This window comes from Sinocyclocheilus rhinocerous, unplaced genomic scaffold (genome assembly GCF_001515625.1).
Source record: "Sinocyclocheilus rhinocerous isolate Xijiao unplaced genomic scaffold, SAMN03320098_v1.1 scaffold1155, whole genome shotgun sequence".
Taxonomy (NCBI): Eukaryota; Metazoa; Chordata; class Actinopteri; order Cypriniformes; family Cyprinidae; genus Sinocyclocheilus; species Sinocyclocheilus rhinocerous.
The window spans coordinates 247,637-261,313 of NW_015629044.1; the positions used below are offsets into that span (position 1 = coordinate 247,637).

The 13,677-nt window shown below is 35.5% G+C and overlaps 1 protein-coding gene across 1 annotated transcript in view; it reads left to right on the forward strand.

Moving 5' to 3' along the window:
• The first annotated feature begins 356 nt into the window (after positions 1 to 356).
• LOC107738642 (germ cell-specific gene 1-like protein) overlaps positions 357 to 13,677 on the forward strand; it is a 21,407-nt gene continuing 8,086 nt past the window's right edge. Inside the window, exons 1-3 of the mRNA XM_016550421.1 lie at positions 357 to 843; positions 8,797 to 8,844; positions 11,954 to 12,106. Of these exons, the coding sequence (XP_016405907.1) occupies positions 555 to 843; positions 8,797 to 8,844; positions 11,954 to 12,106 (490 nt within the window). The 5' untranslated portion in view covers positions 357 to 554. The remainder of the gene's footprint in view (positions 844 to 8,796; positions 8,845 to 11,953; positions 12,107 to 13,677) is intronic.

Consider the following 13,677-nt stretch of genomic DNA (forward strand, 5'->3'; position numbering starts at 1 on the left):
TATTAAGTCTATAAGACAATTAAGGGTTGGCTAACTTTGCTTGACCCACCAAAGAACAAAAAATAAAAATAAATAAATAAATCCTACTAAAAACAAGTCCCAGAAAAAAAGTCAAGTCTTTGTATAATTCGCACACTGACGTCATTGAGCCATGATTACTTTTACAAAATAGACTGATGATCCCAATAGGTTCTAAAAACAGTTTCACATCTGCAGCCTACTAGACAGTAGAGCAAGAATGAAATAAATAATAGGAAAGGGAGACACGCGCGCGCAGAGAGAGAGAGAGAGAGAGAGAGAGAGAGAACAGTTGGCAGCGTGAGTGCTTGTCTCAAAGATGCCTCAGAGGTCTTTCTTACTTGAGTCACGTCTGTCTCCATGCGAATGGATCCACCTGCGAGCACCGGAGGAGTGACGCTCATTTCATATGTGTGAAGATCAAACCTGGCACTGTCACTTCGGGCCGGTGAGCAGAGGTGAGGTGAGCGCAACCGCTGCGCTTTCCTCACACCAATCAAGATTTTTCAAGTGTGTGAGCCACTTCTTACAGGACTATGAAAACCACTCGAAAATGCCGTGCTCTGCTGTCTGTGGGGTTAAATCTTCTGGCACTCTTATTCTCAACGACGGCGTTCATCACGACCTACTGGTGCGAAGGGACTCAGAGGGTCCCCAAACCCAACTGCAGTAAGGAAAGACGGCATAATTGTATTGACTATGGGGTGAACGAGACAGACCCGAGTAAAGTTCACTATAGCTGGGAAACTGGTGACGACCGATTTCTCTTTAGGCATTTTCACACGGGGATCTGGTACTCTTGTGAGGAGAATATCCATGGAGGAGGTGAGAGTTCGTTAAGTCCGTTACATTTCAAATTTCAATGCCAAGGCATTCAGTGAGGCTGGGTGGTTTTTATTGCTTATTTGTCTGAAACTGGCTGTTTTTTTTTGGCTGTTTATGTCTCAAACTTTGATATAGCATTCCCATATTTGTCCTCTATACTTTGAAATGAATCCCTAAACTGTGTAAATTAATGTCAAAGAGTGCTGTTATTACGTGCTATCTACCTCACTCTCTACATGGGCTTTTTTGATTTACATTTAAAACATACTAATAAACAGCTAATATGCTAGTAACATGCATGCTAATAGCTAATTAACTATAGCTAACTAGTTGATAGAATTGGTCCCTAAAGTGTTACCGAAACATTTTAATTTATAATATGTACAGTATAGTAAACAAAACAAAAAAACATATAGCAACTTTAAAAACATAACAGTGTGTTTGTGTTAGTCACTTAAATGTGGCCGATATACACATTTGTGTTGTCTTTGTGGGTCCAGTATGTGGGAAGGTGTTACAACCCTTCCCTTCAGTTCATTTCTAGAGTTTTAGACATGCAGGTGAAAAGCTTGTGCATTATTAAACAAGTTAAACAAAGGAACCTGCTAATTTAAATGATATCTGTCAATTAATGTCCATTAGCATTCATTAACATTATTAAATTATATATAATTAAATTATATAGAGTGTTCTTGCACTGTGGGGAAAACTTCAACAGGTCGTGTGTAAAGCAGTGTGAATGTTTTGCGCAATAGATTTGAGGGGAATGATTGTGTGCCAGCAGCTTTGGAAACATATATCAGGATTTACTTACTCTCAATGAGTTTTGAGGAAGTTGGTAAAGGCACCATTAGATAACCACATTCCCCATGGAACACAGTGAAATAAGCAGCTCTTGGATAGCCTCATATTTTCAAAGGATGCTCTCTTTAAAATGTTTTTTTAATCAGACAGGTAAGTTTTGTCACAAATTCTATGTTAGATCATTGTGAATTATTGGTTAGTGAACATACATCAAGATTATCCTGCAAAAGGAATAGAATATGAAAGGAAAATGTCGCTGTGTCTTTTGCTTCTTGTTTAATTAAATAGGTTTTCAGAATAATCACAGACTTACTGACATAATGTCTTCAATACGCAGAAAAACAGTACAGAAAGTTTAGTATTGTATTCAATTTAATCCAACAGACTTTGTAAAAGGGAGCGAGAGAAGGTCAGTGTGTGTTACGCTGATGAGGATTAAGTTATGTGACTTAATGAGTTTTTTTTTTCTATTTTGGTAAGCATTGCTGTTGACATTCTCTTCTATCTAGTGATCAATGGGATTTATGATTAATCTTACAACGGTGTCAGACAAGCTTTGTGCTGAAAGCTCATCACACATCCACACAATCTTCGCGTAATGATTTATTATCATCATTAACATAATATTCTAAACCTATAACATTTGTGCATGCAATGTCATCTTACAGACTTATCGGGGCATGAGTAGAAGAAATCAAGAAAGTAAACCAAAGTCAAGATGGTTTTGACAACTGGTCAGTTGTCAGTTGCTTTTATCAATACTCTTAACATCTTGGTGATGTTTTGAACCCCTTTCATGTGTAAATATAGAAGCAGTTTAACTGCCTATACTGCAGAGCCATCAATAACTGCAAAGATTTATAAAGTGACTAAAATGTCCAAGAATTTGACTGATAGTTCCGGCGGTGGAGTGGCACAGCCAAATTCATAGAGAGCATGAAAACATAGCGTGCTAATTAATAAATCATACTTAAAGATCTCTTCTCTTTGCCCATTGCCTGATCACAGTACCACATAATAATGCTAATGGCCATCAAATCATCCACTCTCATTACCAATGCAATTACCCTCCACCAACCTCAGATAGCAGATTAAACTCATTAGAGGTCAATTAAAAGCCAGGGGTCTTTATTCCTATGGAATACTGGAAGAACAGGAATTAATTGAATGCAGATGATTACAGCTTTTAAATCCATAATGAATGAGTCAGCCCATGTCATTCTGATTCCCACTGGGTAAGCATTGGAAAATGAAATGCTTATTCTTCTTAATATGTATGTGATACAATTGCATCACATTGTGCCTAAGATAGTATTTAGGGCTGCCACTAACGACTATTTATTTCGATTAATCTATCGACTAATTTGTCGATTACTCTAAACGATTAATTGACCACAAAAAATCAACAATGTTACTTAAGAATATTTTATTAAACTATATTTTATTAAATCAAATGAAATCCAAATTTCTATGAAATCCTGTTTTTAAAGCAAAAGTAAAGTGCAACATAAAGTGCAAGAAGCAAGTGTCCATCTCATAGTCCAACTCACTGAAATCAAAGTTCAGTATTATAGTGTAAGAATGACAACATATCCACATAGTTCTAGTCTACTAATAATAAAATTATAATTAAAAAAATTTTTTTTAAAGGAGTATTTATCAGAAATATTATTTACCAGAATTTATTAAGGAGAAAAATTTAAATGTGCAGTATTTCTGAAAAAAAAGAAGAAAAAATTATAATTATAGTTTAAATTTATAGTTATAGATTTTTTTTAAATAAAATTAATTAATTTGAGATGCTTTTGATTATTAAATTTAATGGAACCATTAAAATGGAATCCAGAAAATAATGGAAAACAGAATTTGGTAAAGATAAAACTGTAAAACTCAATTAATTAGACTGGCTTTTTGATTAACAAAATTTAATTTAACCATTAAAACAGAGTATAGAAAAATGAAAATGGAAAAAAAAACTGAATTTGGAAATAAAAAGGATTTCATAGGGCCCTATAATTATAATTAAATTTTTTTTGGTAATAAAAATAGATGTAAGTGAACAATATCCTTTAAAATTACTTAAAATACATATATAATCGCAATGAGGCAATAATAATTAGTTCAAATACATTATCAAAAGCAAGAAATCATATGGTTTTATTGAACAAAACTGTTAAAATACATAATGTATTATAAACAATAGAGCTAATGTACATTACGCATTACAACGAAGGCCTGCAGAGGGCGACAACGGCCTGACAATTATTTTTACACATTTGTGTCCGATCTAATACTTGATTAATATTGACCAAGCATCATTCATTCAAATGTCCACTTAATCTTTAATATTTGGCCATTCTTTAGGACAGAAATGCTATAGCCACTGCAATTAAAAGAATATGTGGATACGCAAGCAAAATGAAGTCAAGGATTTTTAAAAATCGAATAGTCTAATAAAATCGACGAATCGCCCTAATAGTATTCAAATGGTAAAAGCATATAGATTCATAGACTGCACATAGCTTTCTTGAATAACTTTGAAATGGCAGCTTTTATTTTTAAGATTTAAAATAGCTCTATTTTCATGTGTGTGTGACCAGTTTACAAATGAGTCTGTATCCAAAAAAGGGACTAAAATGATGAATCATTGTAGACATTCCATGTTATTGATATAAATGAAATGATTACCACAAGTGCCTCACGTAACTGGTGAAATAAAGCCCACTAGAAATTAAATTACTCATGTTCTTGCATCACTGGCCGTTTTTGGAATCGGTTAATGCATTTCTCCCGGTGCAGTGAGATTCCTTATTCAAATTGAGGAGAGGTTACCACGGGCCACTTATCTGCCTGGCAGAAGGATTAAACTCCCTCTAGGGACCTTATTTACTGAGGAAAAAAAGCTCAGGGGAGATGTAATGAGAAAAGAAGTGCACTTAGAAGGTCCAGAATATGAAATCCAGAATATGACTCCCTGTCATGTTCAGTGGCAAGTGGCAACCTAATGTGTGATCAGTCACAGTCTAAACTACTTTCTGTTTGATTTTTTCTTTACTTCTGCTGTCACTACAGGGTAGGTTTCTGTAAGGACCTACAAGTGGCATATCCTTTCTTTTGATTTCACTGATATAACCTTCAAAAATCTAATTCTTCCTGGCTGTTTGGCAGTGCAATTTATCGGCATTCATTTGAACTGCTTTTGTACTTTAGCCAAGTTTTTAAATGCTACTTTGAATCTTGATTTCCTAAGGTAATAAAACATTGAAAAGCTTGTGGGATCTGTAATGTAGACAATGCAGTACATAAAGTTTTGTTGAGTCTGACAAGCCTGGAATTATGAGTGTTGTGTCTGCAGACTTACACAGTAGAGCCAATATATTTATTACATTCTTTGAACTGGGCCACATTGTAAGAGAACTTTGAGCCACAAATAGTTACAAATAGACACAAGAGGAAATGGAAATATGACAATCCCAATATTTCCACATGAAATAGTTTGAAATGTTTTCTGCGCATACTTTAATATGTTGTTGTCTTCACATTATCATGTTACTTTGGATCATCTCTCACTTCTGTTTGACCTCTGTCCTTTAGGCAAAGCTAAGCATCTTCTTTTACCCCTCCACTGGCAAAATTATTATTAAAACTTGCAGTTGCAGACTAAAGTTTTATGAAGAAATGGCCTTAAGTCTCAAATTATCCTCACCAGTTTAATTAAAAGTCCTATTTGAGAGAATGCACCAAAAACTCTGTTCTAGCCCAAAGACGCAGGACAATCTTTATTACAACAGTTATTTTGGTTTACTTGTGTTATCGAAGCAAGTACAGACTCTCTACAGATTTATATGATCGCAAGTGATTAGTTACAGGAAAAGCATGCTGTATGCTATCAATTTAACATGACGTTAAGCAGTGAGTGTGAATAAATAAATATATTAATAAATAAGTGAGTGAGTGAGTGTGTGTGTGTGTGTGTGTGTATCACAATCAAAAACATCTGATAGACACCGAAATAACACAGAGGTTAACACTAAGAAACACCACAGTGCGACCATTTCAGCCGCATTTGTGACTACGGAGCCCCGCACATGGCAAGCAGGGAAAAAATAGGCTAAATCGTGCACACGATTTACTAATTTGTTCCCTCGATTATTTTTTTTTCCAATAAATATGCTGTCATTAAAATGTTAATATAAAAAAAAGTATTTTAAAATACAGAAACAAAATCGTTTTAATAAGTAAAGATTCTGAAAGTATTGAAGGAGATCCAATAATAATTGAATATATATTTACAGTAGTAACAGCAAATTATATTTTATTATATGATATGATTAATTAAATGTTTTTAAATATGATGGTTTCATTCTAAATATGGTGATTATCTCTAATATGGACACCCAAAATAATATATGATATTTACCATCTGAATCTAACCATGTCATGTCAACAAATGGAAAAGTCAGCCATCTATTAATTATCATGCTAATTACTGCGCGCCTTTAGCCCCAACAGCAGGGGCGCTTTTTACCCCAAATACCATACTTTTACATATTTTCCAGCAACTTCCACTCCATCATCAGCTTTAGTAAAATAACCTGATAGCTGGGGAATTTACTAAGTCATGTTTTTTTATGTTGTTTTTATTTGAAGTTTTTCGTTTTTTGAGCCCCTCTCTCTTTTAGAATTGCTGAAATTTTTACTTATTGGAATGTTGTTCTTTGCGCGACCATTTCCAGATTACTCCAGAACAAAGTGAAGAGAGGTGAATGCAGACATACTGGGCAGCAATCACCTGATAGATACGTGCGCATATCGTTCAAAAGTCGAATATAGAATAAATGCATTTGATTGGTAAACCAGACTTTACGTTTCAATCTCAAATGGTAATGCATGGAATTTACGGAAAAGCTCAACTAAATAACAGCACTAATAAGTGGGGGGCGTGGTGGCTTTGGCGATCGGCGCTCCAGTCAATCTACTCCACAGCCAATCACGGGCCCCCTCCTTGCTCGGGCCCCTGGGCTTTAGCCCCGCCTAGCCTAATGGTTAAAACGGCCCTGCTTGCAATGTGTTTTTGCAGCGTTGAGTAATGTATCACAGACATGATATCTCTTGATTCCTTGAACGCAATGTTAATCAGAATCCATGCACTGCTCAAAACAGCAGAGTTTTGTTCAGTGCTGAGTTATGCAAGCTCACGAATTCTCTCATTATAACAAAGGAAGTGTGTAGACACGATGTAAATATGAGATTCATTGTGCAGTGGAGAGAGTTTTGTTTATTATTATGGAACTTTATGAGATTGCGATGAATTAAGGTGAGTTACAGCTTTTAAAGATTATAAGGGAGTTTGTAAATGTGATATTGATTTAATACAGTTCAATAAACAAGAAGGTAATATTAAGTGACTTACATTGTCTGACTACAACACTATTGCCTGATTTTGCTCTAGTCTAGTTTGTCAACGAACACAGTTCGTCAAAGTCACAGCTGAGCAGCTGCGCATCTCCAAACAAACACAGCCATGTTTCGTTTATGAATGAACGTGCATTTTTAAACAAATCTAGTGAGTAAATTATTCAATTACCCATTCATAAAGATTTGTCCTGCGTCCTAATGTTCATACTATCCATCCTAAAAAGTGTGGATCTGTGCACACTTTAATGGATAATATTGCCCTCAATCCATTGCGCTTTGGCGAATAATTCGGTTCAGATCTAATAACACAAATAATAAAAAGCGCTAAAAACAAACTGCAAACATGGCGGATGTGTGCGCCTGAGAGGTAAGTAGAGAGGTTTAGATAAAGGGGTTTGAGTTAATCAACAGTTAACCTGCTTAAAGGGGTCATATGATGCGATTTCATTTTTTCCTTTCTCTTTGGAGTGTTACAAGCTCTTGGTGCATAAAGAAGATCTGTAAAGTTGCAAAGACTAAAGTCTCAAATCCAAAGAGATATTCTTTATAAAAGTTAAGAGTTAGCCACGGCCTACTCTTCTTCCTCACATTCAAAAGTGTGTACTTTTTCATCACCAAAAGAGTACATACTTTAAGGGCGTAGTATAAGTAGGCACATTGGGACGCAACCAAATACACAAAATAATGTTCTTTTTAGCAGCATCATATGACCCCTTTAAAATATTTATTTACTATTATTTGTGTTATATTTAATTGCAGATGATGTTACTATGCGACAGAGCGGTCCATTAAAGACGCAATTGTATGACGTGATAGTATGTCCCAAAGCTGGCCTACTCTTCTTCCTCACATTCAAAAGTGTGTACTTTTTCATCACCAAAAGAGTACATACTTTAAGCGCGTAGTATAAGTAGGCACATTGGGACGCATCAAGTCACTTGCTTAGTTCGTGAATGAATCAGCCATTCGAACGAATCAATTGAATGAATGATTCAGTGATAAAATGACTTGACGCCACCTACTGGCAGTTTTAATTTCATTTTTAAAGTATCATCATTTAATATTTCTATTATTAAATAGAAATAATATTTCTATTATTAAAGTAAATAATTTAATATTTTCATATTACAATTTTTATATTTAAACGTTTATCTCAACGAGAATTTATGAATTTAATTGCACTCATGCCACCTCTGAGCCTCATTAAACGTCTGTAAATGTACCTACATGCCACTTTTGTGTTCTTCTTTGCCACCTCTGAAGAGCAAATTAATTTTGTCAAAACTGATTTCATTTGAGCGGTAACTTATTCTTCCTATGCTATTGTTTTAATTAGAAATTTTGAAAAAGCTTATATATTTTTTATTTGACACAAAAGATGTCACTTTTAATAAAGTTATAAAAAATGCCATTACAAAGGTAAAAAAAAAGCCCCTGTAAATCACTTTGAGAAGTCAAATATCACCTCGTAATATTGATCAGAAGGTGCTCCTATTTTTTTTTTTTTAATTGGGAGCACAAGTGCTCCTAAAAAGAAAAGTAAGTGTAGAGCCCTGTCTTTAGACAAAAACTGAAGTGATGGATTGATCCAAGGGGAAGCAGACTGCTAAAGCTGTCTTATCACTGGAAAACAGCACTGTAAAGATGAAGCTGAGCCCCCTGAATCTCAGTACACAAAAAGAGCTTGTAGAGCACAGATGTTAACTCTTCGGTCGTCTTGTGTCTTTCCAGGTGAGAAATGCAGGAGTTTTATTGATCTGGCCCCAGCATCTGAGAGAGGTGAGTAATGGCTGCCATTAGAGTGCCATTCAGGCTTGTCCGACAGCACACACCGAAACTTACAAATGACGGATCTCTTATGTCCGCCTTGGAGCATCCCTGCTTTATTATCTGATGCATGCTACATATGTGGTACATTAGCTGATGTATGCATGTTTGAGTGAATGTTCACATTCTCCAGGCCAATACAGGTTATGCACTTTAAGTATGGCAAGTTGTGATCATCACAGTGTGATAAAAAAAAATTGTATTAGAGTTGTGGTCTGTTAGGACATGTGGACATTTCTTGATCCTTTCCCCTTCTCCATCATTCCTTTTCGTCTTTCCATTGTTCTATGAATAAAAAGTGTGTAAAAAAAAAGAAAAAAAAAAGACTGTGCTGCAATGTCACTCTTTAGTAGAGGGTGAGGGTATTTCTCCAGCAGCCACTTTTATGTGGCAGGGGTTCAATTATACAGATTTCAACGTTGTTCACATTTAAACTGGGGCAACCTTTTTCATGCTCATAAAATACCCTTTATGTATAATTTATACTATTATTCTTGTCCCAGGTCAAGACCTTTAATCTTAAAGTTTGAAAATCAATTATAAATTAGGTTTTAACTTCAAAGACAAAGGAAATATCACTTGTGAATAGATTATTTTCAGTGCATAATTTCCAATCAGCCTAGTTACAAAAGTGTGGAAATATTTTGGAAAAATGACATTTCCTTCACAGAATGCTGTTAAACACAATACATAATATGAGAAAAACAAAAAAGACAATTCTAATGTGAAACTTGTGTGTCCACTGTTAACATACTTAAACGGTAAGAGAGTGAACATTGATAACTTAATGCGTCCCTTTACTAAAAATCATTTTAATGGCATGCTTTATTGTTGATGTTTTCTTTGCGGTGACAAAGCCTTCACAGGGGAAATATAATTTAGAATATTTTTTTTTTTTTTCAGTTCAGGGGTCTACTGCATAATACATCTTGCCTTGAACAAATCTGGAGATAATACTCCGCAATCAAAAAGGAAAATGAATTTTGCTTGCAAATTACATCTGCTATAGTTTCAGGGGAGAACATTTGCAAGGCAAACTACACCATTCTCTGTTCTCTTTAGACCCCGGTTTTTATCTTTTAAGTCATGACTGATTCTCAAGGTCTCCAGTGATAATCACATTTGATCCAAAGCTGCGGATATTTGTGGAATCAGCTGAAGAGTGATGGTGTTAGTGCATTTTGATTGAAGTGTTTTCAGATTCACCCCTCTATCTGAGTGTTGTCTTGTACAGAAGCTTGTCAAAAATTGTTTGTGCAAACATTAGAATGAGAAATTTGATTTATGAATACCAAATATGCTCAGGTCAGGCTGACAGAAGATTTAGTGCTTCTATCTCTATCCTCTCTCAATCCTCTCACTGCCTCAAGGAGCCCCAGAGAAAATTGACACATTTATTTATTGTTCGCATGTTTATAGTTGCCTCTGAAAAATGTTAGGCGGACTTTCAAAGGTGCCTCGTTTTGTTTGAACTCTTGAAGACAAACACTCCAGACATTAATACTGCGTAATGCCATCATATTTCAGGTTAAGATGCTTTAATCACTCACCACCTGCTTTTCTGTCAAAGTCTGTCATCTTTTATTCAGCGCGTGTGAGGGAATGCATTGGGAAACCCCAAATGAAACCAAATTTCACAGTGGATAATGGGTAGCACAGGTGTTGCAGCAGCAACTAGACTGTAAAGTAAACTCTGAATGTTCAAAGTAAGCAAAATAGTGTTATGTTCTCAAACCAAAACAACCTCTATCTCTACATAGTTCTGCTTTGAGAAAACTCTGGGGTGAATAGGAATTCTACTAATTAGGAGGAGCTGATTGCTGTTATGGAAACACCCTGGAGTCAGTCTGATGGATACAGTTAGATGTTTCCCTAATCTCTCAAAAATACGTTTATAAATCAAATTAAAGCTGCAAGCAGCGATGAAAGGGCCCTCGCACCCGGGCTCACCGCCACCCGTTGGCTTTAGGAAAACAGCGAACGGTGGGCAATATGCTTTTAAAGTGGTAAATATAGGAAGAACATGTCAAAGTCATTTATATATGTGCCAGACTTCCTGCTGCCACCTGGTGGTGCTATGACTATAACTGAATATTGGCATGTAGATGTCTTCAGGCCAGGACTTTTATCAAAAATGTGAAGTTTGGTGCAGATTGAACATGGTATGTTTGAGTTAGTGTAAAGCATGACATATCCTGTTGCCAACAGGTGGTTTAAAACACAAGGGTAGCATTGCTTTTCAAATTGCAGCTAAAGAGAAAGTTGACTTCTAATAATTACTCAGGAATGTTTATGCATTCCTTTTTTGAGTATTCAACACCATTACAGAGTCCAAATGCTTCTATTTTTTTTTGCATAAAAAAAAAATAAAAAATTTTGAATTGCAATAATATTTCAGAATATTACTGTTTTTTTTTTTACTGTGTTTTTGATCAAATAAATGCAGCCTTGGTGAGCATAAGAGACTACTTTCAAAAACACTTAAAAATCATACTGACCTCAAACGTTTGAACAGTATTGAACTCAAGCTGCATGAACTCCACAGGTTTGTGTAAAACCTGATGATCACGTTCTCCAGCATTATTTGAGCTGATCCAAAGAGCATCTTGTACATCTGACCATCTGTATAAAGAGTTAAATGATCAATTTTACAAATTAGCTTATTTGATTAGTTGCCTAGAATTAGTGCATGATCTCAAATATTTATTAATTCTAAGTCATATCATTTCACTGTTTAACATTTTTCATAATCCTAAAACCTTTATTTTCGGATTTAAATTTGATTTGTAATCTGTTCGTTTATGGAGCAGTAATTAGAGATGGATGCTCATATCTCTTAGTGACCTTACTGAACTCAAAACACCCATCTGTTCTTTGCCAACTGAACTCAGCGTAAAGAAGAACGACTATGAAAAAATGTGTCCAATGCATGTCCATTTTATATGCAGTGGGCGAGTTGTTAAATTCCCGCTTGAATCTTGACAGTGTGAATAAAAACGACAGAGAGAATTATGAGGCAACAGCAGAGCACTTTGCTCACCAGTGTGTGTGTGTATTGCAGGTGTCCTTTGGCTGTCAGTTGTGTCTGAGGTGCTATACATCATGCTGCTGGTCGTTGGCTTCAGTCTGATGTGTCTGGAGCTTTTTCACTCCAGTAACGTGATCGATGGACTCAAACTGAACGCCTTTGCCGCAGTCTTCACTGTGCTGTCAGGTAGGCCTCTACCTTTGTCCCCACCTCACGCTTAGAGAAACTAATTGTGCATTACTTCATTACATTCAACACCCATACAAAGACGCCTGTTCGGTCTCACCACAGTCACAAATGATGGTGACAATAGAAAGTTATGGGCTTGTATAAGTCATACAGCATCATCTGTGAATCATTTTGTCATTCAAAATTGGTAATTTTCAAGTTAGTGATTCGGTAATAGTGCTAAAAGATCTCTTAATTGATATTACATATACTATTACATTTAATTAATATATGTGTGTGTGTGAATATTTTACACTTTATTGTTATTACTAGAATAATACTTTATGAGCAGAATAACCTAAAACAAGCCTCTTGATATACAAATGTTAATTTTTGTTGTTAATGTTACTGTTTTATTAAGATTCAGTGGATTCAATTTCACACTCGAGACACACTGACTTGAGAACGAGATGATGTGGAGAAAACAGAGGTCTCCCCGGACTACATCTCTCTCCCTCTGCAGTCTAGTGCATTGTGGGTAAACCTCAGCAGAAGTGAATTTCTGATTATTTGATTTGCTGAATACCCAATAGTCTTGCTCATTTGGGATCTTAATGCTTTTTAATTCCAACTGCAGCTGAGAGAGAGAGAGAGAGAGAGAGAGAAATCACCCATCCAGAGATGAGCCTTCACGTGGTTAACTGACAGCAGTTAAACACAAGTTACAATAAAATTAAATAGGCTTTGAACTTTTCAAAGGAAGAAAAAAATATTCCCATATATTTAGTTGTAGGCATCACAGGTTGTCAGTCTAAACAAAAAATACTAATTTTTTGCACAAATTTATCCATCACTTGGAAAAAATTAGCCAGATTAGGCACATGCCAAAATGGACAGCTGCATGATAGCCCATAGGAAAAATATATTGCTCAGTGGTTGCTTTTCCTAAGCTCGGGAGACTTAGATGAGATTCTCATATATCTCTCAGAAATGTTTTCCTGCTCAGAGGTTGCTGTTGCTTTTTTATTGCAATGGGTTTTTTCACCTTTAATGGTCAGGACAGTAGGAGTAGAGACAGGAAATGATTGGCCTCCTAAAATGTTTAGATTAGAGATCTCAACAACATCACACACTGTGCACCAAGTCAAATGCCTCAATATAAGCTCAAACATGTCTACCATATAATATGTATTAATAATCAAATTAGTCAATAATAATCAAGACTGAGTCATAAGCCATGTATGTGCCTTTCAGCAAAGAAAGCTCCAGGGTTACATTTTCTGTAGATCAGTTTTGATTAAGGCATCCGCTACATTACTATTTCCAACAACAAATTATGTGCCTAAGTACATAAACATTGTCTTATAAAAAGTAACATTATCCTTATTTCTGCATAATTTCTCTCTCAATATTAGGGATGGGTACCGAAACCCGGTATTTAATCGGTCCGGGGGCTAAATTATGAAAGACCGTAGTATCGATAAGCTCTGACGTTAACGGTTCTGCTATCGGTACTGGAGAAATTAATAAAACACACATACATTTATTATTGCTATATATACATTATCTTGCAAATTCTATCTCACCAG